At 49.7% G+C, this 24,155-nt stretch overlaps 1 protein-coding gene across 2 annotated transcripts in view; it reads right to left on the bottom strand.

Annotated features, from left to right (window-relative positions):
* Positions 1-23,520, bottom strand: part of ACSF3 (acyl-CoA synthetase family member 3) — a 64,825-nt gene extending 41,305 nt beyond the window's left edge. The window contains exons 1-6 of one of the 2 annotated variants that reach the window (XM_055000154.1): positions 23,439-23,478; positions 16,821-17,016; positions 15,744-16,470; positions 14,192-14,347; positions 3,309-3,463; positions 2,058-2,203 (exon numbers count right to left, since the gene is read on the bottom strand). In XM_055000154.1, coding sequence (XP_054856129.1) covers positions 2,058-2,203; positions 3,309-3,463; positions 14,192-14,347; positions 15,744-16,439 — 1,153 coding nt within the window. In that variant the 5' untranslated portion in view covers positions 16,440-16,470; positions 16,821-17,016; positions 23,439-23,478. Of the gene's footprint in view, positions 1-2,057; positions 2,204-3,308; positions 3,464-14,191; positions 14,348-15,743; positions 16,471-16,820; positions 17,017-23,438 lie in introns of both variants that reach the window. The other variant, XM_055000152.1, reaches the window with a different exon arrangement.
* Between the last annotated feature and the right edge of the window lie 635 nt (positions 23,521-24,155).

Genomic DNA, 24,155 nt, shown 5'->3' with positions numbered 1-24,155 from the left:
AGAGAGAGAGAGAGAGAGAGAGAGAGAGAGAGAGAGAGCTGCAGAAAACACAAGCATTTTAAGCAGGGTTTTAACCATGTACAAGCAAAACATTTATCTGCAAATCTTTCATCTCCTCTCCTTCCAAATCCAAGGCTCCCCTGTACCTTCAGATCTCCGCATCAGGAGAGCCACCGCGACAGGGACCTTGCAGATGACAGGACCGCCAGCGCGCTGGGGAGGGGAGGCAACTGGGAGCGGGGAGGAGGGACGGCAAAGGCAGCAAAAGAATAGAATACTTGGCCGGTGCCCAAAAATAAAATCAGGAGAACATCTTCAGAATGCAAGTTGGCAAGGGTGGACAGGCGGGTGTGTATCCTGGCACAGACTCCCCTGCCGTTCCAACAGAGGGTGAGCGACTGCAGGGCACATTCCTTTGCATGGTCAACCCTGCTCCTCCCCCTGGAACGGAGGAGGCTTCCGGTACACAGGTAGGCAGCACCTGCTTGCTGGCCAGGCTCAACCGAGGGCATGAGCGGCCACCTTCTCCAAGCCACTCCACCAGCCCTGCCTCCCAAAAGGAGGCTTCCTAGGGCAAGACTCGGGTCCAACAGCACCTTAAAGGCCAACTAGGTTTGCAGGGCGTGGGCTCCCTTCCTAGGGCACTTTCTGAGACTGGTGTTTAGAAGTCCAGGCTTGGACTATGCAGAGAGAAGCAAGTGACTGTGCGGATTCTGTGCCAATGATAAGCCTCCCCAAGAACTGGCTTTGCGCTAGGCCCTCTTGTTCTGCTGGCTGACTCCACACCCCGCAGTGCCAGCTGCCCAGTCCTGAAGCTTTGGGCTGTTCTAATTATTCTCTTTAGTCTGCTTTGTGTCAATCTCAGCATCTCCTTTTCCTTTCATCGTCACCCCCGGGAAGCCTCTTGGCACCGAACACCAGGCAGCCAAAGAGAGCCCCACCACTGGAGCGCTTTGGTGTTGCTGCGGCCGCCGTACCCAAACGTGTTCAACAGAGATGTAGCATAAAGGCTCAGGGCATCAAACCTCACCATCTTGTGGGGTTGTTCCTGAAGAGCTTTGGCTGTAGTTAGCTTCAGGCAGGTAGCCGTGTTGGTCTGCAGGAGAACAGCAAGATTCGGGTCCAGTAGTGGCTTAAAGACCAACTAGATTTCTAGGGTAGGAGCTTTTGAGAGTCAAGGCAGCCTTGACTCTCAAAAGCTCATGCCCTGGAAATCTAGTTGGTCTTTCTAGTGCTACTGGACCTGAATGCTGGCTGCAGATGTTGCTCCTGGGGCACTTGGAGGTGCTACAGGAAGGTGCCTGGCGGAGCGACCGGGAGCAAATTCCGTATGTAGCCACTATCTGATGTGTCAGGTGCGCAGGGTGGGGACGGTGGGGGGGAGAAGTGAGAGATTTTTGCAGCCCAGGTAAGTCCATCTGACCAGAAGCAGATCTCTGTGGATGGACTGAAGAAAAGAGCAGCTTTTGAGTGGGATGGAGCAGCCATTAGGCAGAGAGAGGCGGCAACACGTTGGTCTATCCTGCTTTTCATCACCAGACCCGGCAATCTGAGTCCGAATCAGGTCACATTTTCTAAGCTCAGCATTCTTCCTATGCAACCGATGCAACTTCAAACCCCAAAGGAGGATCAGCTAAAACAGGGGAAACATGGAAGGAGGCTGAAGGAAAGTGGCAACGCAGCACCACCTCCCTTGCGGAATGGGACCACGCCACTTCCTCACTCCGTTCTGTCCGGGCAGGCAAGGTGTGCCCTTCTGCCTGCACCAACCCCCATAGCCGTACATAGCTGGGATGCCTGAGTTTATGCCTCACCTCCGAATGTTCTAACAGCCTCCATTCGGACCCAGGAAGAAAGCTGCGAATTTCTCTGCCCCTCACCAGCTACGGCTTTCTGCCCCACAATGTTGCTCTATGAGGCTCTGTTAGCACAGTCCTCAATGATGCCTAGCTGTAACATAGGACTTTTTTGATGGGGTTGTTGCCACTGTTAGCAGCATCCAGACCATGCTAGCAAGCTCTGCTCTGCTGGCTAGCAAACCCTTGCTGGATTCTTACCCGGGATGCGGGCTCCATGCAGCGGGTTGGAAAGTGCCATCCCGACCTCGGTCATCCCGTATCTCTCCAACAGTGTGTGCCCCGTGATGCTCTTCCACCTCTCCAGGACAGGCACCGGAAGGGCCGCAGACCCTGAAACCATCAATCTGCAAGCAGAAATGCCGGCAGGAGTAAAGTCACTTAGCAAATCAGGGCAGTCTCATTACGGCAGCTATTCAACATACCAAGCGTGGCCAGGGGCTCCTGCTCCGAATGGAGAAGCTCAGCGCCACGGACCCCCTGCACTTCGGAAGCGGACTCTCCACTGGCTGCATTGCAAGAAGTGCCACGGGCACACGAGCAAAACAAAGCCATTATACCGGGCAGGAAGGCAAGAGGCACCGGCAACACTGTCCTCTAGGGCCTGCCTGGGGCAAAGCAAATCGCCCCTTGGCAAACGTAGTGCCCAAGGCTGGGGGAAGCAGGACGGGGTTTGCTATTATGAGGTGGCAGTGGCCAGACCAGGAGCTGGGCTCCTGCCAAATGGAAAAGCGCCTGGCCTCTGCTCCTTGGGACCCCACCTGGGAACAGAGGCAAGACAGATGGTTGTTAACAAGGCAGGAGGGGCTGGCGTGGAGACTAAGCGGGTGCCCTGGCTCCTCTTGCAGAGGCAAAGCTGCACAGAAACAGAGAAATCAACATCCTAGAGATGAGAGGAAGAGGACTGTCTAGTCCAACCTCCTCGCCCACCCAGAAACAGAATATCCATCGCAAGAACTTCCTCCAGTGGGTGCTTTGCCCAGCTGCCTTCTGAAAACCTCCAAGGAAGGGCATTCTACAGCCTCCCTGCTCGGTTTAGTTCACTGTGAAACTGCTTTGCTCTTTCTAAATTTCATAATCCAATTGCTGCATTCTTTATGGTCTGTCTTTTTTCCAATTTGTAATCCATCTTGAGCCTCAGTGAGAAAGGGATACTACAAGTGAAGTCAGTCGAGAAGAGACAGGGCACGCCCTCGCAATATTGGCAGGGGCCAAGGAAGTCGGCTGCCTGGCTGTGTGTCTCCCACTCTCTCCTCCTTTTTTTTGGCCATTTGAAACTCATACATAATACCATGTGTGTGGTTTTGTCCCCCATCAGAGATAAGGGGATATTTCTCTCCGGCCAGGTTGCTGTGCTTTTGATGAACGCTGAATTTCCATCAGGCCATGCAGAAAGCAGAGGAACTGCCCCCTCCCCACTCTTGCCTGGAGTCCAGCGCAGGGCCCACTTACCGAATATTATCCCGGCAGACGGCACGAACAAAATCCTGGACATGAGGCTGGGAGAAGTGTTTGTCATAATGCTCGGTCAGCTTAGCGTAAATGGTTGGCACTGCCATAAAGATGTTGACCCTGGGAACTTGGGAGCCCAAGAACCGCTCCCAAACCTGGAACAGAGAAGCAGAGGGCCATGTCAAGCGTCACACTGGCTAGGATCCCATTCTGGTTGTTTTTTTAAAGATTTTTATTGGGTGAGTAAAATTTAATATTACAAATTTTTTGATTAATACCCTCATTTCCATATTCCCCCACCCTTTCCCCTCCCCCCTTTATCTCAGACTTCCAACAGTTTCCCAACCCGCTGTCTAAATCTACTACTTATATCTCTTTTTCTTTTCTTAGTCATTCTAATATACTACTAAAATAGATATTATATGTTAAACTATAAAAAACCTAATATCAAATTAACAGTTACAGCATGTTTCTAACTTATCTCTTCTCCTCTTGTAAAGATCGCCCTCTCTTCCCTTCTGCCAAATTAATAGTTATCTAGCACCCACATTTCTCCCTTTACGTCAAATACTGTTTTAGTTTCCCCCAATCATTAAAGAATTCCTCTGGATTCTGTTCTCTCAGCTTTCTTGTCATTTTGTCCATTTCTGCCATGTACACAATTTTTGTATCCAATTTTCAATTGATGGTACTTCTTTTGTCTTCCACTTCTGAGCATATAGAATTCTCGCCGCTGTTGTCATGTAAAATAGTAATGTTCTATATTGCCTGGGAATCCCCTCCATATTCAAATTCAACAACAGCAGTTCTGGGTTCTTATTTATTTGAATTTGTAAAATTGCAGTCATAACTTCTGTAATATCTCCCCAGAACTGCTTTGCTACCTCACAGGTCCACCACATATGATATAATGAACCTTCATGGTTTTTACATTTCCAGCACTTATCTGACATTTTGTTATTCCCATATGCTATTTTCTTTGGCGTTAAGTACCATCTATATATCAGCTAGGATCCCATTCAGATTGGGGTGTGGGCAGCGCTTCATACCCTGCAGTAACCGGAGGAAAGCCAATGCAAACAGTCTTCTGAGGCTCTGATCAGGGGGAGGGCGTGGTTTGGGTGGGAAATGGAAACGGAACTGGGTAGGAAATGGAACTGGATCCACCCCACAGAACCACAAACAGGCATCTGAGCATCTTTCAAGTCACTGGGCTGGCTGACGCAGTAGCCTTTGTGTAGGAACTGTGACAAATGTGAACCTGATGACTAACAGTACAGTTCCACAAGCAGCATCAAAGCCCACCTGCCCCGCTCAGTCTTTCTCCTCTGCTTTTTCTCTCCCTTTGCTAATTGCAATATTAGTTCACAAAGCAGAGATGTTGGGAAAGCCTGCCACGGCTCAGCTCTGCTGTAACACTGATTACTCCTTCCGGCCAACATGGACCTACACACGACAGCTTCATCTGCTGTGGCTGCTAAGACAATTTGTGCCAAAGTTGTCGCTGAAAATCAAACTTTTTAGCAACGTAACTTGTTTGGGAAGGATGAAGCTCGTTGGATGGTTCGAGTTGTTTTTATTTGCCATCTTCTGTAATTTATGTTTTACTTGTATTAATTTTGTAACAGCCCTCACCCACGTGCAGTAAAATCGACCTATCATTTCTTAAATACTTGAAAAGATAAAAAACCCACTCATTTTGACGAAAAACATTCCACGGGCAACACCACCCCTCCCCCAAAGTGACGTGCTCTCCCAACAGGTACACACATGAAGATGCCTACTCCTGAGTCAGCCCATTGGTCTGTCAAGGTTGGTATTGTCTACTTGGGCTGGCAGTGGATCTCCAAGGTCAGCTGAGATCTCTCATGTCCCCAGCTCCTTGATTCTTTTGTCTGCAGATAGCACTGAGAATCTCTCGCCCTGACTGGTCTACCCCAGTGTTGCTCTTTGTCCCTTGCAACAAGCACCAAGCAAGGGGGAAACAAGCCCCATCAATAAACAAAGGGCACCAGCCTCCTCTGTTATGGCATCTCCTCCCTTCCTCCCCATTCCTGACAAATGCAGCGCCTAACAATTCATGACACCGTAAGCATCCCTTCCCCCTGCAGTCCTGCATGCTCAGGCACACCGGAGCGCATGCAACAGGGGATGGAAGCGTGAAATGACTGAAGGTGAACCAGCTCCACTCTCCGCCTCCACCCTCTGAGCGCTGCCTCCATTCCGCTACTCCTCACTTTCCTAAGCCCCCACCCTTCTTTCTGATTTGCATCCTTCATCCATCATCGCCCCTGAAATCCCTCCAATGCCTCCAAGAGGGTAGGACATGCCTACAAATGGGCTAAAGGGAGCCCTGACCACAGCCCCCATGCCCATAAAGAAGCCGCAGTGGGGTTGGACAGCACCCAAAAGACAGTGGTTGCAGAGCCCCCAGGTGCCTGTGTTTAAACATATTTCAATGGCTGTATCCATGGGTCTCTCATGCACTATTTCTCAACAGTTCCCCCACCCCACAAAAAGTGTGCTTTAAATTTACAAAAGCAAAAGAGCGTGCTGCCCCCCTCCCCATGAGGCACCTCCATCTAACCTTTCTTTCTCCTCTCTTACTGCATCAATTACTTGTAGACAGGACAGAGATTACCGCTCATTTTGTGTTTACCCAAAATTTCCCAAATGCATCCTTCAGTCCCCAGAGAGTTCAGAAACTCAGGAGTTTTGGAAGCCTGGGTATAAATTCCTTTCCACAGTTGAAGGGTCAGGGCATTTACGTTCCAGCGGGTGTCAGGAATGGACCCAGGCCTTGCCAACTCCTTTGGTGTGAAGTGTACAACCCAAGATCTGGTTGCAGATTTTAACACTCTGAGCCAGTTTGGGCCACAAGTAGGAAAGACAAAGTACGAAGGTTTCAAGGAAGAAACACCTTAGGCACTCTTGCAAGGAGGAGAATCAGTTAATGGAGAATTCCCCTTATAAAACCTTCTCTTCAACACACTTGCAGTTCCGTCTTTCTTTCTATGCTGTCTCCTCTTTTTCTTTTCTGTCTTTAACCTTGCAGCTTTCCTCATGGAGTGTTTCTAAATCTTGAATTTCTGATTTATTTTTTTAAAATGGTAAGCCCTCCCAAACAGGTCCCTCACCTCCCAAAACTCACTTTGGTAAACCAGATGCAAACTGGCATCTCAATTCATGTTCTTACTAACAAAGGGAAAAGGGCCTTTGTCTTTCTAATGCACATTAAATTGTCTCTTTACTTATCTTCTGATCTCCAAGGAAGCTTTGTGTGCTCCTGTTGACTGACAGGGTGCTGGTTATGATGGCTGCCAAGAAAGAATGCTGATAGGCCTCCCGTCCACCTCCCCCCCCCGCCCCCATCTTTAAAAGCTTTCCACCCTATTCAGGCTGTGAGGGCCCTTGCAAAACCTGCCAGGATGAGCAACCAGAGTGCCACTGCTGAGGGCAAAAGTCAGCCGCGCCTTGGGTGGAAGCCGCAGCCCTATACACGCTCCTGATGCTGGCTGCTCAATGCAGTGTGGTGGAACTGATTTGTCCTTGCCCTGTTTACAGTGTGTTAGGGTCTGGATAGTGTGAGCAAGAGAGGGGTGTTTGCGTGGAATGCCGTTTGGAGGATCCACCCCCAGGTTTAGACTTCATGGCATTTTGATCCTTTCAAGCCCCATCAAGTCTCTAGTAAAAGGCTTACGGTAAATAAAAGTAAAGAGTCCATTAGCACCTTAAAGACTAATCAACGTTATTGTAGCATAAGCTTTCAAGAACCACAGCTCTCTTCGTCAGATGCAAGATGCAACCACAGAAGACAGCTATGGTTCTCGAAAGCTTATGCTACAATCAAGTTGGTTAGTCTTAAAGGTGCTACTGGACTCTTGACTATTTTGCAACTCAGACTAACACGGCTAACTCCTCTGGGTCGGTAAATAAAAGAACAACCTACTTCAAACACCACAGCGAACGGTCTCTCTGGTTAATGAACCAGCTTCATACCATGGTTTCAGCTCCTGGTTTGAAAGGCCCAACTTAATCACAGTTAGTAGACTGGCTCACATCTGGAGGCTCACGCTGCCCATGGTTGGATCAAACCAAGGTTTTGTGCGCTGTCTGAACATGGCAGGAGATGGGGCTCACTGCAACCGGGCGGAGTGAGAGCCGTTACCTAGCCCTCTGAACGAATACATGGAGGACAAGGTCTACTTGCAGCCAACCAATCAGCCAAAAGCACGTCTACCCAGTTCAGAGAGAACGGCTCCCTCTGCCACACACCCCCCACTGGGGGCTGGAGACTAGCAGGGCATCCCACCCAACGGGAACTTTCCCAGGTAATCAGCCAGGCAGGGGGAAAGAGGGATGCAGCCCAGCGATTCTTGTGCTCCTCGTCCTTGAAAGGCTGAGCTGCCATTGACTCGGCCAGCCCCGGCAGTTTCCAGAAACCTTCAGAGAGAAGAGGACTCCTTTCTTGAAAGGCAACCTGGGCCCTTGCTGTTTGCTGTGCCCTGAACGGTTTGTGTGCTCCGCACGACTCTGTTTTAATCATTTATTCATCTGTAGGGCTTGCTGCTCCCTCGGCATCGCAGGCTACAGCTTTTAAGCCCTCGCTACGCTGCAGGCATGCTGAATGGAGCAAACGCTTCCCCCAGGATCCAGGAATCTAACAAAATATGACAGGCTCCGGTTTCCATTTTTTTCCATCTCCTCTCCCCCGCCCTTCTCCCCCTCGCACATCAAAAAGCATTAGTCTGTAGCAGATGCTGAGGGGGAACGGCAGATCTGGCGAGAAGGAAAGAAAACTGATAACTTTTCCAAGCGGAGGCTTGCCAGGAGTGGCACGTTTTGTCCATCAGCAACTTGACTCCTCCCACAAGCATTTCTCCCCACTTTGAGTCCGGAAAGAAGGAAAACTTTCGGAAAACTGAGGCGAAGACAATCCGTTTTCTCCAGACAAAACAAGATTCGTGTTGCTTTCCTCCATACTTCAGAAACATTCCCAACCTAGCCTGGCCCAGCTGTTTTGCCAAATGCTGACGCTGTAGTGCACTCAAATAGCACCAGTCGAAGGCGCTGAGAGCTTTGCTCCAAGACTTCCTGGTGGCTGAGCTATGAATGCCCAAACCAAGCTGGACACTGGGATGAGACGGGACGTGTGACATACACAGCCGGCTCTTCACTCAATCATGGAAGCTTGTTGGTTGACCCGAGGCCAGTCACACGCTCTCAGCCTAACCTACCTTACAGGGTTGTTGTGAGGATAAAAGGGAGGGAGGGAGAAGGAAGCCGCTTTCAGTCCCCACTGGGGAGAAAAGCAGGGCATAAGTATATTTTTTTTTTCAAAAATGCACTTCTTTGAGACTTTGTTCCTGGGAACACGGAAGCTCACACCCCACTACTCAGACTTAACTGTGACGTCTCTGGGGGTTATCACTAAACTACAGCCCTTTTCTACATAGCGTGCTACATTAACTATATCCACATGACAGACAAAATAACATTCTGAGCATCATTTTTTAAAGTAGCCCCAGAAAATATTTATCCCCTGCTGACCAGAAGGAGAAGAACATGTCAACGGATGAAGATCCGAAGTGGCACAGGGAAGCCCTGATATAAAGCATCACAAAATATGTGTTGCTTTTCAGGCCTGGGAACGCAGGAGCAATGGAGAAACCTTTTGTTAATAAATGATTAAAAGGCAGTAATATCCTTTACTAAATTCCAGTAAAAGGATTCTAAGAAAACCTTTAGCAGGATACTCCGGACATATGGTGCAGCACATGTGTAGCAATGCACGTAAGGGGTGCACACCTATCTTTAATAAAGGGTGCCTGACATCCCACGGCTACACTGGTGTTGTGGAGGGCTGCTTCACTCTGCTGGCAACTATGTTTTGGGGGCATTTATCACCCGGAGCTGGCAAACTGCACCAAAAATTAACCAGATGGAAGCCCGGTAACTGCAAAGTGAAGGACCAGCAACAAAGCTGCCATTTCAGGGTTACGGATGCCGGGGTCTCCTACTGTGTGGAGGAGAGTGCAGGCCCCAACGCAAATGGAAAGCTTGGTGGAAGGGCATTGCTAGCACATGGTGCGATACAGGGAGTCAGAAGATGTGCTGGTGAATGAGCACTTGAACATATGCCGCTGAGACCTATGACAGCATCACTTGAGTAGATATGGGGGCAGAGCTGGTCTGCTGCAGTAGCTGATCCCGGGGTCCGTGCATCTGTTGGGTGGGTGGTTGCTTCAGAATGGGCAGGGCCTCTCAGTAAGCAAGGGCTGCCCTTCTGCTCAAGACCGCGAGAAGGAAGGCGCATCACCCAGGGCAGTGACGGGGTACTGGAGACAGTTTAACTGGGGATTGCTAGGGGGGACAACCAAGGTGTTCTGTGACTTCCCTGGAGGGCCTGCCCTGTAGAAAGTGACTCCTCTGCGCTTGCTTTGTCTTTCCATCTCCACAGCTGGATGCTGCAACTTTAAGAATGTCTGACGTAAAGGCTCTTAAGTTTTCATATCGCTAATGTTAAGGACAAAAGCAGACACGTGTAAGCACCAGAAGGAACTGCAGCCACCTAGCAGCTGCGAGTTGCCTGTGGGAACTGAATTCTCAAGCACTGCAGGGGGGCAACTTGGATCAGGACTGTGGCAGGGGAGAAGGAGGGACTTTGGGGCCTTCATGTGGTTTTTACAACCCAAAATGGCCACAAGGAGGCATTATTTGCCTCATTGCATGGGCAACCCTGGGGAAAGGACACCTCCTGGGGCCCTTTCAGGTCAGAAAAACAGAAAAATTCAGAACTGAATTCCTACAGGGAACCTGTAGTTGCTGTCCTGCTGCAAGACACGCCCCCCCCCCCCCCGGCAATCCTGTGTTAAGCACAACGTCCAGTTTGGCCCTAAGATAACGCCTGTCCTCTGGGCCCTGCCACTGTTCACACTGCAAGGAGCGCGCACTGCCTGACGCAAGGCCTAGCCCAAGCAGCTTACCACCTGTATCTGCAACTGTAGCGGCATGCCACAAATTAAGTAATCTAATAAACACTGTAATAATAAAGTATTTATTGCGTATAATGAAGTGTTAGTGATTAGAAAGGTTGGGCGCACTGCTGTGGTTTCTCCTGAACCCATGCCAGTATCACTCAAGGCTGATTCCGGCAGCGGAGGCTTTGGAGGCAAGTGCCTGGCTTTGTTTTGATCGGCACGTCAAGCATTCGAGCTGCCGTTCAGGTTTCTTTATATCACCCTGTAATTGACTGCTCTCTCGAGGCGCAGAGAGACAGAAAGACAAAAGGCGGAAGGAAAAGCTCAGCCTCCTTTGGCGAAATCCTCTCCTGATTTTGGTGGCAAAGGACACTTGGTAAACAGCCGGAGAAAACAGACTGGAACTGAAAGGTGGCTTGTGTTCAATGCCACGGGAAAGCCCGACTGACCTGCTTGTGCGTCCTTTGTAGAGTCAATCAAACCACATTCTCAGCACAGTCACAAAAAACAGAAAAGGTGGCAGTGGGGGAAATAAAGACAAACCCCAAAGTTCCCCAGGTCCAGCAGCAGAGATGGTGCGTGTGGCTCATAGCAGGCCAGACAGATGCTCTTTGGCTCGCCCTGCGAGGGCCAAGGTGACAAGCGAGGACAAGTGAGGGCGTTGCTGAAGGGTCGGTGCCCTGGCTTGCCACACCACCCTGTGTTCTCTGATGACAGAAGACCTGCTCAGGCTTCCTCTTCCCCAACTCAAATGCAACTGACACCATCAGTTCTTTGTCTTGCAGATATCAGGGAAGTGACCGGCAGTCAAGCGTATTCACAGGGTGACACAGGATGCAAACACATACCAGGGGGTCCTCCAGGTTGCCTTCAAGCAAATGCCTGCCTGTCCATCCCGAGACTTTGGAACATGCCAGCTGCAGTCAGCACTCACAAGGACTGGCCTCCGTGTAAGACATCTTGGCTTGTGCTCCATTAACATGCTTGGCTCTTTTGCCATTCCATTCCTCAAAGGATTTGACCTCTGTCTGCATTCCCTCTTTCCTTTGAATCCTGTCCAACTTGCCAGGACCCTTCTCAAACATACACAAAGAAACTCCAGCAGTGGCCGTATCAGTGTGGAGTAGAAAGCCCTATGCTTGTTATTCAGAATAAGGTACTGCCTAACCTGGACAGGTAAGGCCTTCAGAGGGAAGGCAGGAAGCAGCCCTCTACCACGCCTAGATCCCTCGGAGAGTCCCCTTCTCTCCTGCCTCCCGCTGGCATTGATCAGGAGGGGCAACAGCCAGTCACAAGACCCCTCTCCCCAAGGAGCATTTTCATCCTACTTACTTTTTAGTCCCGTGAGCTGCTTTGTATGCCAATAGGTGGCTGAAAAGCAGGGAAAATATATAATGAAAGAAAGAAACGCAGGGCAACAACTGGAAGCCATCCAGAGCAAAAAGAAGCCGCGTGAGACACGGGAAACTTGCTCTCTAAAATCTCCACCCACCCACTCTGCGAAATTTCACAGAAACTTGCTTGAATATTGCCAAGCTTTTCTGCACAAACATGAAAGCTAGAAACTTGGATTTTTAAAATGTGTGTGTATAAAATGGCTCAATGATTTATTTATCGCTAGTGGCCAAAGGCTGTTGCCATCTTAAGAGACAGTGTATGTGCATGCACACACATATGCGCGCGCGCGCGCACTGTCTCTCGCTCAGATTCCAGATGGTAGAGGACTAGGGGTGGGGGGGCGCGGCGGCTGCATTTCATGCACCCCCTCAGATTGTGGCAGAAACAGGGAACAAGTTTCACGGCTCCAATCTTACAGAGGGGTCTTCTTATCTTATGCCACCCAGTAGCAGCAGCTCTGGCTGCAGAACGTCAACAACAGGAACAGGGTTTTCGCTGCTCCTGGAAACGCAGTCCCGCCTCGTCTAAAACCGAAGGCTTCTGATGGCTCCACGGTGCAAACATGTTGCCAGATGCTTGAGCCTTTTCATCTCCTTCCCCACCTTCTCACATCACAAGCGCTGATGAGAGGGCGGCTACCATGCTTTTCATCTACTCCACTGTGGCACGGTCTCCAGGGACAGGCAGCACACATCAAAGCCGTCTCTTCTCACAAAGCCATGATCTCAGCATCTGGCATGGAATTTATGCTGCTGCAGCGACTGGTGAAAACGCAGACACCACTTTGGGCATAGGAGAGGCCCTACGTTGCAAGGTTGGCTAACAGTCCCCCCCATCGCCACAAGGCACCAAAGTGGCTAGCAGGAGCCCCTCTTGAAGGATGCTCCATCTGTCTGAAGCGTGTGGGGGAGCAGACGCAGACAAAGGCAAGCCAGAAGCACAGCCTCCTTCTCTATTTGGGAGGAATTACTGCCGTGCCTTCACTTCCAGAGAGAAGAAAACGAAATGGGAAAAACAGGAGCCACTGGCAGTTCTTTACCTCTAATTTGGCAAGGGCAGTTTGGCCTCCAGCCCTCCGAAACTTCAGAACTCATTCATTTGGCTTGCTCTCTCCCCTCTTAAGGGCCTAGAGGGGGGGGGGGAATCTACCTCCTCATCTTACAACAGAGGAAAGTATTGACATTTGCAGAATTCCCTCAAGCCAGAAAGCAACACTGGACTGCAAAGTTGAAAGAACAGCCACCCAGTCTCCTCAGGGCCCTTGGACCTCAGCACAACAGGCAGCATAAGCCAAATCAGAGCATCAAGAGCGGTTAGAAGGCAAAGGGAATCTTCCAGGGGAAGTAAAGAGGAACCAAGAAAGCATGGCAGGGCAAGACAGGTGTGGCAGGCCTTTTGCTGATCGCTTGCTCATGCCCAAGAAGTGGAGAAACATGCAGGAGGACACGGGACACTTTCATTGCCTCTTTCCTTGGCGCTGAAACAAAACTGCAGCAACGGACAGCTGCGTTGCATCTCACTATCCCCCCCCCAACAGACTGGGGATCACTGGGGCAGGAATTTGTGAATTTCCTGCATTGTGCAGGGGGTTGGACTAGATGACCCTAGAGGTACCTTCCCACCCTATGATTCTAAGTCCTTTGCCCTGCTCTGAACATCTGGAAGAGCCAGGCAGCTGTGCAAATAAGGAGTAGGAGAACCCAGCCCCCTCCACGAGCCTGCCTGGAGATCTGCCCCCATCAGCCACAGATGATGTCACAGGCCGATTACTCAGCAGGAGAAACAGCAAGGCCCCTTCACTGGCAGTTTTCAAGAAGAGGCTGGATGAATACTTGTCAGAGATGCTCTAGGCTGATCCTGCACTGGGCAGGGGGTTGGACTAGATGGTCTGTATGGCCCCTTCCAACTCTATGATTCTATGATTCTATTGCCCGGCTTCCACAAACCTGGTTTGTAATTGTTGCCCAAGTTTCTTTAATAAAAGCGAAAGGCAGGTATAACTAGAAACAGACAAGTCCCCAAAGGTCACTGTGCCACAGGGCTTTTTTCCTAGTCCACTTGCACACGGTCTATTTTTATCAGTCACAGCTCACTGATAGACTGAAAGGAGGGGGGGGGGGGACACTGGTTAAAAAATATTACAAAAATGTCCTTCCTTGCTCACTTATAGAAAATTCTCTCTCACCCAAGGTGAGGACCTCTCTCAACATTAGAGAAAAGAGTCCAGTAGTACCTTTAAGACTTAACCAACTTTACTGTAGCATAAGCTTTCGAGAACCACAGCTCTCTTCGTCAGCTGCATGTGACAAAGAGAGCTGTGGCACTCAAAAGCTTATGCCACAATAAAGTTGGTTAGTCTTAAAGGTGCTATTGGACTCTTTTCTATTTTGCTACTACAGACTAACACGGCTAGCTCCTCTGGCTCTCTCAACATTTGCTCTGCTAAAAACACTTAGTGCCCTTGCACCTCAAAGGTAGGCAGCCTGCCACCCGGGCCACGCTTACCGTCTGCGCCTTGAACTCGGGGAGCATGATGCAGGTGGCCCCCACCCAGAGTGGGCACAGCAGCTTGTTGACCACTCCATGGACGTGGTGCAGGGGCAGCACATGGAGAATAACGTCGTCCTTCGTCCACTGCCATTTATCAACCAGCCCAGTTATCTGGAAGGACACGGGAGGAAGAAAAAGTTGGGATCAGGAACAAGGGATCTGCCACATGCGCGCACGCGCATACAGAGACACTACACAGCCTCTATTTGTTTGGGGATGGTTTAGGGTTGGACGGATGCCTATTGACAGCTGCTGCCAGTGATGTGTTATAAGCCAGCCGGAGGAGAAAACTGTTAGAAATCAGTGACACCGGAATACTAGTAATATTAATACAGCAGCCAAACTCTTGGGTGGCTAGTCCAGGCCATCCCCTCAACTCTTCCTTCAACCTCTGCCTGCCCTACTGACTTCAGTGTATTCCCCCACCCACTCTCTTCTTTCCAACATCCATCCCTCAGCCCTATGGGAGATCTCTCTCTCTCTCTCTCTCTCTCTCTCTCTCTCTCTCTCTCTCACACACACACACACACACACACACACACACACACACACACACACACACACAAAGACGAGTGTTCAGACCCACATTAAGCAGCCAGAACTTTTCTCTGTCCTTACCAAATAGAAGAGCCAGCTGCAAGCCCCTCTCATGCATCTTTCCTGCCCCATTTCAGATCCTGCCCCCCTCCTTTGGGCCTGAGCTGCCCTGCCCCAGCTTTCTCTCCCCCCCTCCCCTCTGTGCATGTTGGACAGTCTTCTCTTAGGTCCCACAAGCTGAACTCTAGCTCCCTCCGCTTCAGCCTTCAACACAGCCTACATCTGGATTCCCTCCTGGTGCAATCTGAGCCCTGATCTGAAATATGCCGTCATCCCAGACCCGGACAAGAGCACCCGCATGCCAGCTTCCCAATTGCCACAGTTATGTGGCTGACACTTTTTGTTGTTAGAGCTTAGTGGATGAGATGCATAGAAAAGAAAGAGAGCCCCATTTCTTTATCAGGGTTCACAAGCAACAGAAATGCTCCCTTCATGAATGGGGCGCTCCTTGACCTGCTCAAGCCATGCAACACGGGCATTTTGCGTGCCAAAGGGTGCAGTTTTATCCGCTGCAGGCAGAAATCCTGTGCTGCAGTGGCTGTCAGCAGACTCTTTTTGGCTAAGGGAGCTAATGGATTCTTCTGCCTTGGGGATAGGCAGCTAAAGAGTAAACAGACTTCCCGGATGCCTTTTAAGACATCTCATCACAATGCAACTGGGCATGGGAAGCAACTGTTGCCTCTTCTCTCCCGAAAAAGAACCCAGCAGAGCTGTGGGGAAAAAGAGATGCTGGGGCAGAAGCCTGCCTGGAAGCCCCCCCCCTGCCCCAAACTGTAAACGTGTGGGTGTTGGCTGTCCTTAATAGTCAGGGAACTGCCGTAAGCACCTGCTCCTTCCCTCCTTCATATGCTGCCTTTCCCAAACAAGCACCGACCTGAGCCCTGGTTCAGCAGGTGAAGCACGAACTCACCACGGCCTGGACACTCTGGTGGGTGCTGAGGACTCCTTTGGGTCTCCCAGTGGTGCCGCTCGTGTAAATGATCATCGCTCCCCTGTCTTTCCACTCGGATATGGGACATCCAGCCTCCAAAAGGGATTCCTCAACCGGTGAAGACTTCCCAGACAGGCGCAGGGGCAGCACAGGCACTCCAAGCCTCTCTGCACTGGGTGTGATCTTCCCCAGGTATCCCTCCTCTACAACCACGAGAGCGCTCTGGGAGTCCTTGATGAAATATTCCAGCTCCAAAGCGGGATGCTTGCCATAGAGAGGGACGGCTATGCCCCCACTCATCCATGTGGCCCACTGGGCAGTTACATAGGAAGCATTGTTGGGACACAGAAACGAAATCCGCTCCCCGTTCAGGTCTCCACTGGAGCACCCCAGCGTCTGGCAGAGCTTCCGAGACAAGTGGAGGCTTTGAGCGTACAGGTCCTGGTAGGTGTGCTCTCCGTTCTGGTCAACGATGGCTACTTTTCTCCCAAAGGCCAGGGCTCTGGTGAAGACTGGGGCCACCGGCCCGTAACAAATCGTTCTGCGGCAATGCGGGCCTTTGCGGACGCAGAAAGCATTCCGGAGCCTCCAGGAGTCCCTTTCCCAAAGGGAAAGATTGCAAGCAAGAAATTGGATCGAGCGGCTCCTGCTAGACAGGATCAAAGATCCTAACATTTCCCCCAAAGTCTCTCGGCTAGATGTGGTACTAGAGGAAGAAATCAAAGAATCCAGTGAATATTCCAAACTGATAACCAGAGGGACAGTCCAGCAGATGCCCAAGTAAGGGGTGACGTGATAGAGGCCAACAAAATTAGGCATGGCAGGGGGAGAGAGAGAGAGAGAGAGAGAGAGAGAAACTTTTCTCCCTCTCCTATAACACTAGAACTTGGGGGGGGGGTCACCCTGTGAAACGGGTAGGCAGAAGAGTCAAGGCAAACCAAAGGAAGTATTACTTCACACAATGGGTAGTTGACCTGTGGAACTGACCGCCACAAGATGTGGTGACGGACACCAGCTTCAGAAGCTGGCCAAATTCACAGAGGATAGGTATGATACCTGAGTGGGTTTGAGAGCTGAATGGGCCCAGAGGCGTTCTGTCGCTGATGGCCAGATGCTGGTTGGCGGGGAGAGGACAATGGACAACAGAGTGCCGGCTGTTGCAGAGTCACGTTTCCAAAGGCATCTGGCTGGCTGCTGTCGGAAACAGGATGCTGGACCAGATAGACCTCTGGACTGATACAGCTTGGCTATCCTTATGTCATAAAGAGAAGGTATCAGTCCAAGACAAGAATTCTTCATTGCAAACAAAGAACAAAATGCATTCTGCAGACCGCATCATCTCATGCCCAGTTAGAGAAACTGGTAAAGTAACAGCCCTGTAACTTGCTGGCTAAGCGCTCCTGCCTGAGGCTGCATCGGCTCCTTCAGACGTAAGACTGGCCAGGAAACATCCTCCGTTGTCAGAGTAAAAGACACTGGCCCAAGAGGGACCTTCCTTTGCCTGGTCTAGAGATAGATTTGACGCAGAACACACCTAAGCATCGCAACCTCTGCAACGTCACAAACGCACAGCTTCCTCACACATCATGTAGCAGCAAATTCCACATGTTTAAATAAATGCTTAAAACGATTTTTGGAAAGATTTTAAACATGTGGAATTTGCTGCTACATGATGTGGAGACAGCCAATGACTTCTAGCAGGCTCTGAGAGGGAACCAGTCATGTGCCTGGAGGTCATGGCCAGATGGAACTTTCATGTTCAGGGCGTTACATCTTTGAGCATCAGTTGCAGGAAAGCAAAAGTGGGGGAGGACCACCGCCCTCACATTCGGCCGGCGGGCATCCCACTCTGCCCAGCTGCCCATTATGCTGGGTCAGCTGGGCCCGTGGCCTGACACAGCAACGCTCTTCTCATGTCCTTATGCTAAGCCACAAAGTTGCTAAGACTAATGCCAAGGGAATGCAGGACCGAAGCGGGGCTCAGCCTCGCCATGGTAATAAAAGCCGAGGAAGCAAAATAACCCAGTAGAAAGCACTGGCACAAAACAGAATGCCGAAGGGGAAGGTTTTCAACACTTCCCAGCTTCCAGGGGATTCATCTGAGGACGACAAAGCCACAGGAAATTATAAGCTCAAATTCTAAGCTGGGCCTGAATGGATGAAAGGTGAAAGCCCAGCTCGGGGTGGGAAGGTGCTCACAGGAGCTGGGGGGATTTACAGAGCTGTTCGTAACCACCTTGCAATTAAAGCTTAGCTTAAAACTCAAAGCCTTTTGAGATTCTCTGCATCACGGAACACAGTTTGGCTTTACAAGAAAGCTCATGCTTTCATAAGGGGGCACCCAGGCCGAGCTTTAGTCCTCCCCTCCCTCATATCAAAGCTAAACGCCAGACACTTGTCCACAGCATCCACACCCACTTTTTCAGCCATGCTCACAGAAGGTAGTAACTTAGCCTGGGAAGCTCTAAGGCCTTTTAACCAAACATGTCATGCAGCAGTGGAGAAGGGGAAAACATCCGTGGTCACCACTTTTCCCTCTTCCCATTTCATGCTTTCTTCTCTAGAGGCCAACTTAAATGGGTGTGTGTGTGTGAGAAAGAAGACTTAGCCGTGTGAGTCTGTAGTAACAAAATAGAAAAGAGTCCAGTAGCACCTTTAAGACTTACCAACTTTACTGTAGCATAAGCTTTCGAGGATCACAGTTCTCTTCGTCAGATGCTGACGAAGAGAACTGTGGTTCTCGAAAGCTTATGCTACAGTAAAGTTGGTAAGTCTTAAAGGTGCTACTGGACTCTTTTCTAGAAAGAAGACTGTTAGCAAAAGCCAAATTCACCTCCCCGCAACAGATTTTCACTGCTGAAGGTATGTGTGGGAGCTGTTAAGAGGAGCGCTAACTGGGAGTATGTGCAGCTTCCATGTGCAGGGAATCATGCCATAATGGGATAAATATCCCATGCGTGTTGTTACGCCAGCATTGGATCCTGCAAAGATTTACACCACACCTTCTGTTCCAATTAATAAAGACGAAGGGCATACATGCAAGATCACTCGGCACAGGTTACACTTTTACATTCCTTAGCCGTTCTGCTTGTGAAAGGGTGGCTAATTCCCTTTCGACACATGCCATGGGGATACAGGGATTCTAATCCACTTTATGGGGCTGGTGGCATATTACCGTATAAACCCGAGGCTCAATTTCTTTAATTTAGCCAATTTCTCACTGTTATCATGGACGCGTATGCAGGGTTTCTGCAGCTGCATTCCGCCAGATAAGCACCACTGCTCTGGGCTTGGAATAATGGCCGCTGTCATGCTGCTACGTCCAACTGTTTCGAAATTATATGAGAGATAGAAAATGTAACTTTTGATAGGCTAGTATCTGTCGGCATAAAGTGTTCAAGAACAACACTAAGCCAAAGCCTTGGGGGGAAACTGGAAGCTTAAAGAGCAGATGGCCAGAAGCACGGCTCTATCAAGAGACACGGGGAATTATGCATTTCTGCTCCAATCTCACCACATTCCATGTACAGGTAGGCAGACTGACGGTTCCAGCTCTTCCCGTAGGGGAACATCAGCCTCTCCAGCACCCATCAGCACATTTTCACGACAGCAGTGGATCCCTGGATGTCTTTGTACTAGGGAATTGTGCTGAATTGGGTGAGGTGGTCACACAAACATGTTTCTGGACTGTTATAAACAGGGGCCCATTTACTCCCTGCCTCCTCCCTGGACAGAAAGACGATTTCATTTTCTAAAGAGCAGGAAAAGCAGAGACGGAACTCATGGCGTTCAAGCACCAGAAGGGAATTGACAACGGAGTCAGCAGGCAAGGCAAAACTATTGAAATTGGTACCCGTTCAGCAACATCCACTACATAAGATGCTAATAACCACATCATATTTTCCTACGATCACCAAGAGCAGGAAGCAGAAGAATGCCCACAAGCATTATAAGCAGAACCTTGCACCTGATCTGGACTGACACCTCCAGGAACGCTCTCCCGAAGAGAACACTGGCCTGGTCAAAGGAAGGCAAACGGACAGACAGCTATTGCCTCGAAAGCACAGTTGCCCTGCGACAGAGGCCCCAGACAGCCATTTTCCCTTCTGTCTGTGCTCTGCACCTATTATTGGGAAATCTGGCCACTTCAGCACGGCAAGACATATTCAGTGCAGGCAAAGAGGGGCAGCTATGCAACATAAGTTTGTGGTCCAAGATTTAGACCCAGAATGCTCCCTTCCCTTGGACAACGGAAATAAGAGCAGCCAAAATTAGAAAACATTCCAAAGAAAGGTTAATGAAGCAGCATGCCTTGTTTCATCCATTGTCCCTGAGACAAAAAGTGCTGCTGTTGTTTTTTATAAGAGATGCAACTGCCTGCTGTACTAGGGGCATGGTGCAGGCCACAAAATTGGCGAGTGAGCATCGTACACACGGGGGGGGGGCAGAGGAGGTATGAGCTGACCATGCCATTTACATCCTTCACTCCAAAGAGAACCAGGTGTGCGTGAAATACCTTTGACACAGGGGCAGGGTTAGCTGGAACAAGAGCAGAGGCATATGGCTCATTGGACAGCATTTCCTCCCTTGGGAGACAAGGAGGTGAGAGGTCACTGAAGGGCAAGAGGCAAAGGACAAGCCTCCCCCAAACGCCATAAAGGAAGAGCGTGAAGTTAATGCATTGGTAGCATGATTTCTGCGCTTCAGTTTAGGGTGTGCCAGTACCTTATGAAGTGTGTGTGTGGGGGGGGGGGGTAAAGAGATGTATTTATTTAGCACATTTTTATCCCGCCCTTCTTATTTAAAGCATAAGATGATCTCCAAATTATTTCTCTCCTGCTGTTATTCTCCTGGGATTCAGGGGTGGGGTTACTTCTGCACTTGGGAGTTTCCTGGTGGGGGGGAGCTTGGGTGGAGGGGGCAGGGGGCAGAGGTTTAGCACACACACCACCCACCAATGCGGTCTTTCAAATGAACATAACAGCAGAAGAGGTGCCCTGCGGGATCATGAGACCCATCGTCTTTGTCCAGCATCCTGCTTCATTCAGAGGCCAACCAGGTTTTTAAAATTATTATTTATTTTTATTTAAAGAATGTATATGCTGCCTTTTCACCCATAATAGGGTTCCCAAGGCAGCAAACAACAAATATTAAAAACATGAAAACACATTTAAAATGTATATAAATACAATAAAAACATACAGACATATAAACAAACACACAAAAAACAGGAAGGCGGCAAATACTACTGGGGGTCTGCCAAATGAAACAAAAAAAGTCTTCACTCACTGGCAAAAGACAATGCCAGGTGGAGACTGGTGAATCTCCCTGGGGAGGGAGTTCCAATGTTTTAGTGCCATGACCGAGAAGTCCCTTTCTCAGTTGTCACCTACTTAGCTTCAGATGGCAAGGGCACCCAAGATGACCAGAACAGACTGGTAGGTTCATGTGGGAGAAGGTGGTCCTTAAGGTATGCTGGCCCCAAGCCATATAGGGATTTAATGGTCAATACCAGCACCTTGAATTTTGCCTGGAAGCAAACTGGGAGCCAGTGCAGATGGAACAAGACTGGAGTGAGAGATCCCTACGACCCACTCTAGTCAATGCCGGCTGCCACATTCTCTACCAACTTCTACTTCTGGACAGATTTCAAGGGCAGTACCAAACAAAGCTCATTGCAGTAATCTAATCTGGATGTTACTGAGGCATGCACCACAGTGGCATAATCCTTCCTGCCCAGGAAGGGCCAACGCTGCTGAAAGGCACCCCGCTGACACCTAACCCTAACTCTTCATGGCCTAGCTTTTCATGGTCTTGATCCTGCATACATACAGGACCGCCTCCCTCCCTATATTCTGTTAGAAATAACAATGTCTGGTGTACTGCAGCAGCAAGAAGTAAGAAGAGCCTACCACGCAGGGGGCAGCAAGGATCACTTAGTTAGGACAGTGAGAGTAGCACCTCTCTTGTTTCCTGGGGGTCATTTCCTTGTCTTGTCTCCTATTGGGCTAAACAGGACAATATCCTGCTTCTTCTCTCTCCTGCCACACTTCTTCTCTGTCTCTGCAAGATGTAGTCAGATAGCTAGGATCTATCTCTCCCCCTTTCCCTCAAGTATGTAACTTCCTCAAATAAAGCTTTTGCCTCTCTGACCAGCTCGGCGTTTAATTCCGCAGCGTAGTTTAACACTCGCTCTAACATATTCCTCCATGGCAACTTTGCTCATTTGAATAAGGTCTTCTGCACATGGGTGAAATCAATGGCAACCCATACCTGGGCTGCTGTTCCACAGGGTAGGGGCCACAGGATACGGCGGCATGCACTCTGTGGAACGGCCTGCCTGAGGAGGTCAGGAGAGCCCCCACTCTTCTAGCTTCTCACGAACGGTGCAAAACCAAATTATTCAAAAAGGCTTTTGTATTGTCAGGAGGGGGTCTCAGATGCTTCACTAATGAGTTAGAGACAATAGACTTCGCCACTATGTTGCTTTAAATACATGCTCTTATGAGCTACCTGTGCTTCATGTTGTCTAATGTCAGCCCTAGAATTGCTTGTGTTCTGTTTCAGCATTTCTTCAACTCTGTACTGGATTCCTGCTAATGCTACATCTTTGTAAACTTGTTTATTAAACCTAGAAGAGTCCAGTAGCACCTTTAAGACTAACCAATTTTATTATAGCATAAGCTTTCGAGAATCAAGTTCTCTTCGTCAGATGCCTGATCTGACGAACTTGATTCTCGAAAGCTTATGCTATAATAAAATTGGTTAGTCTTAAAGGTGCTACTGGACTCTTTTTGATTTTGCTACTACAGACTAACACGGCTAACTCCTCTGGATCTATTAAACCTAGGGAATTGTTTTTGGGAAAGTCCTTGATATTGACTGTACTGTGTAATCCACCTTGAGTCTCAGTGAAAAAGACATACTATAAATAAATCAATAAATCCAAACCTGCTCCTTTAGGGAAAGGGCAAGCCCACCCAGAATAGGAGATACCCTCATTCCTGGGCCAAACCTTCCCTTCCCTCCCATTTTGTGAGGATCGGGGGGGGGCAACAAACAAGGCTCAAGTCCGCCTGTATAGGAAATCAGCTAATCCACTCCACGCCTGGGCAGGGCTTGGGGTTGCCAGCTCCAAGTTGAGAAATTCCTAGAGATCTGGGGGGTGCAATCTGGAGAAAGTGGGGTTTGGGGAGGGAAAGGACCTTGGCATGGCATAATTCCATAGAGTCCACCCTCCAAAGCAGCCATTTTCTCCAGGGAACTGATTTCTGTGGCCTGGAGACCAGCTGTAATTCCGGGAGATCTCCAGCCATCACCTGGAGGCTGGCAACCTTAGCAGGGCTGCTGGGACACCTCCTGGGAGTCCACTGCAGGCAGGGACAGAAGATGGCCCAGCTCCTGCCTCACATTTCCTCATTTTTTAAAAAGCAACTTGCCCACAGTTCTCGGGGAGTTGGGCTTTCACTGCACCGCCCCCTGCATCGTTTTGGCCGCTTCCAAGAACTTTGGGGGTCAATCAAAGGAAGCAGCAGCGGGGCACAGGAAAGGGCAGCACCATCCGGGCATTTCTTGCTCTGGGCGGGGGGGGGATTTGCCACCTTCCTTGCCGCGCCCCCCCCCGGTCTCTGCGCCCCCCCCCCAGCTCCGACCTCCCCCCCCTTTTGCCCTCACCTGCGGGGCTGCAGGCAATTCAAGTCCGGCCTGCTGTCCGGTTCCGAAAGGAGTCCCGTGGAAACTAAGCGCCGCCTCGTTGGTTCCGGGGCACCTTCGTCCCGCCCTTTTGTAACGTCACCGGAGGGCGGGGCGGCTGAGCCCAGCGCAATCGACAGGTGTGTGACGTCACCGACCAGGGTGTTCTGCTATGACGTCGCAAGTGCCGTCAGCCTGTTTAACCGTTGTCTCATAGCATATCTCTAATAAAGGCATCCCCAGAATGACATCCTTGTCAGTATTTGACATAATCTGAATTTTGATTGGCCTGCCTTATAGGTTTTTTTTTTAAATTACGTTGTTTATAGTCTGCCTTTCTCATTGAGACTCCAGGCGGATTATGCAGCCTGTGCAGTCAATAGCAAAGACATTTCAATAAACATAATGGGTATATACATGCAAATTTACAAAGATTTAAAAACCAGCAGAAATCCAATACAGAACTGAAGAAATGGTGAAACAGGGCGTAAGGAATTCTACCACTGACATATTGAACCACATAGGAACTGCCCTACCCAGTAGGAGCATACTTATAGCAATAGTAATAAAGTCTGTGGTCCCTCCTTATCCGGTTACTGATGGGTTCCCTATCCCTTTATGATAGTATATAAGGATTACAAGCTTTACTCTCAAAAGCTCATAGCCTGGAAATCTATTTGGTCTTTAAGATGCTACTGG

Source organism: Eublepharis macularius, chromosome 16 (assembly GCF_028583425.1).
Source record: "Eublepharis macularius isolate TG4126 chromosome 16, MPM_Emac_v1.0, whole genome shotgun sequence".
In the NCBI taxonomy this organism is placed as follows: Eukaryota; Metazoa; Chordata; class Lepidosauria; order Squamata; family Eublepharidae; genus Eublepharis; species Eublepharis macularius.
The sequence above is the reverse complement of the archived record's forward strand: the minus strand, read 5'-3'. Positions and strand labels throughout refer to the sequence as shown.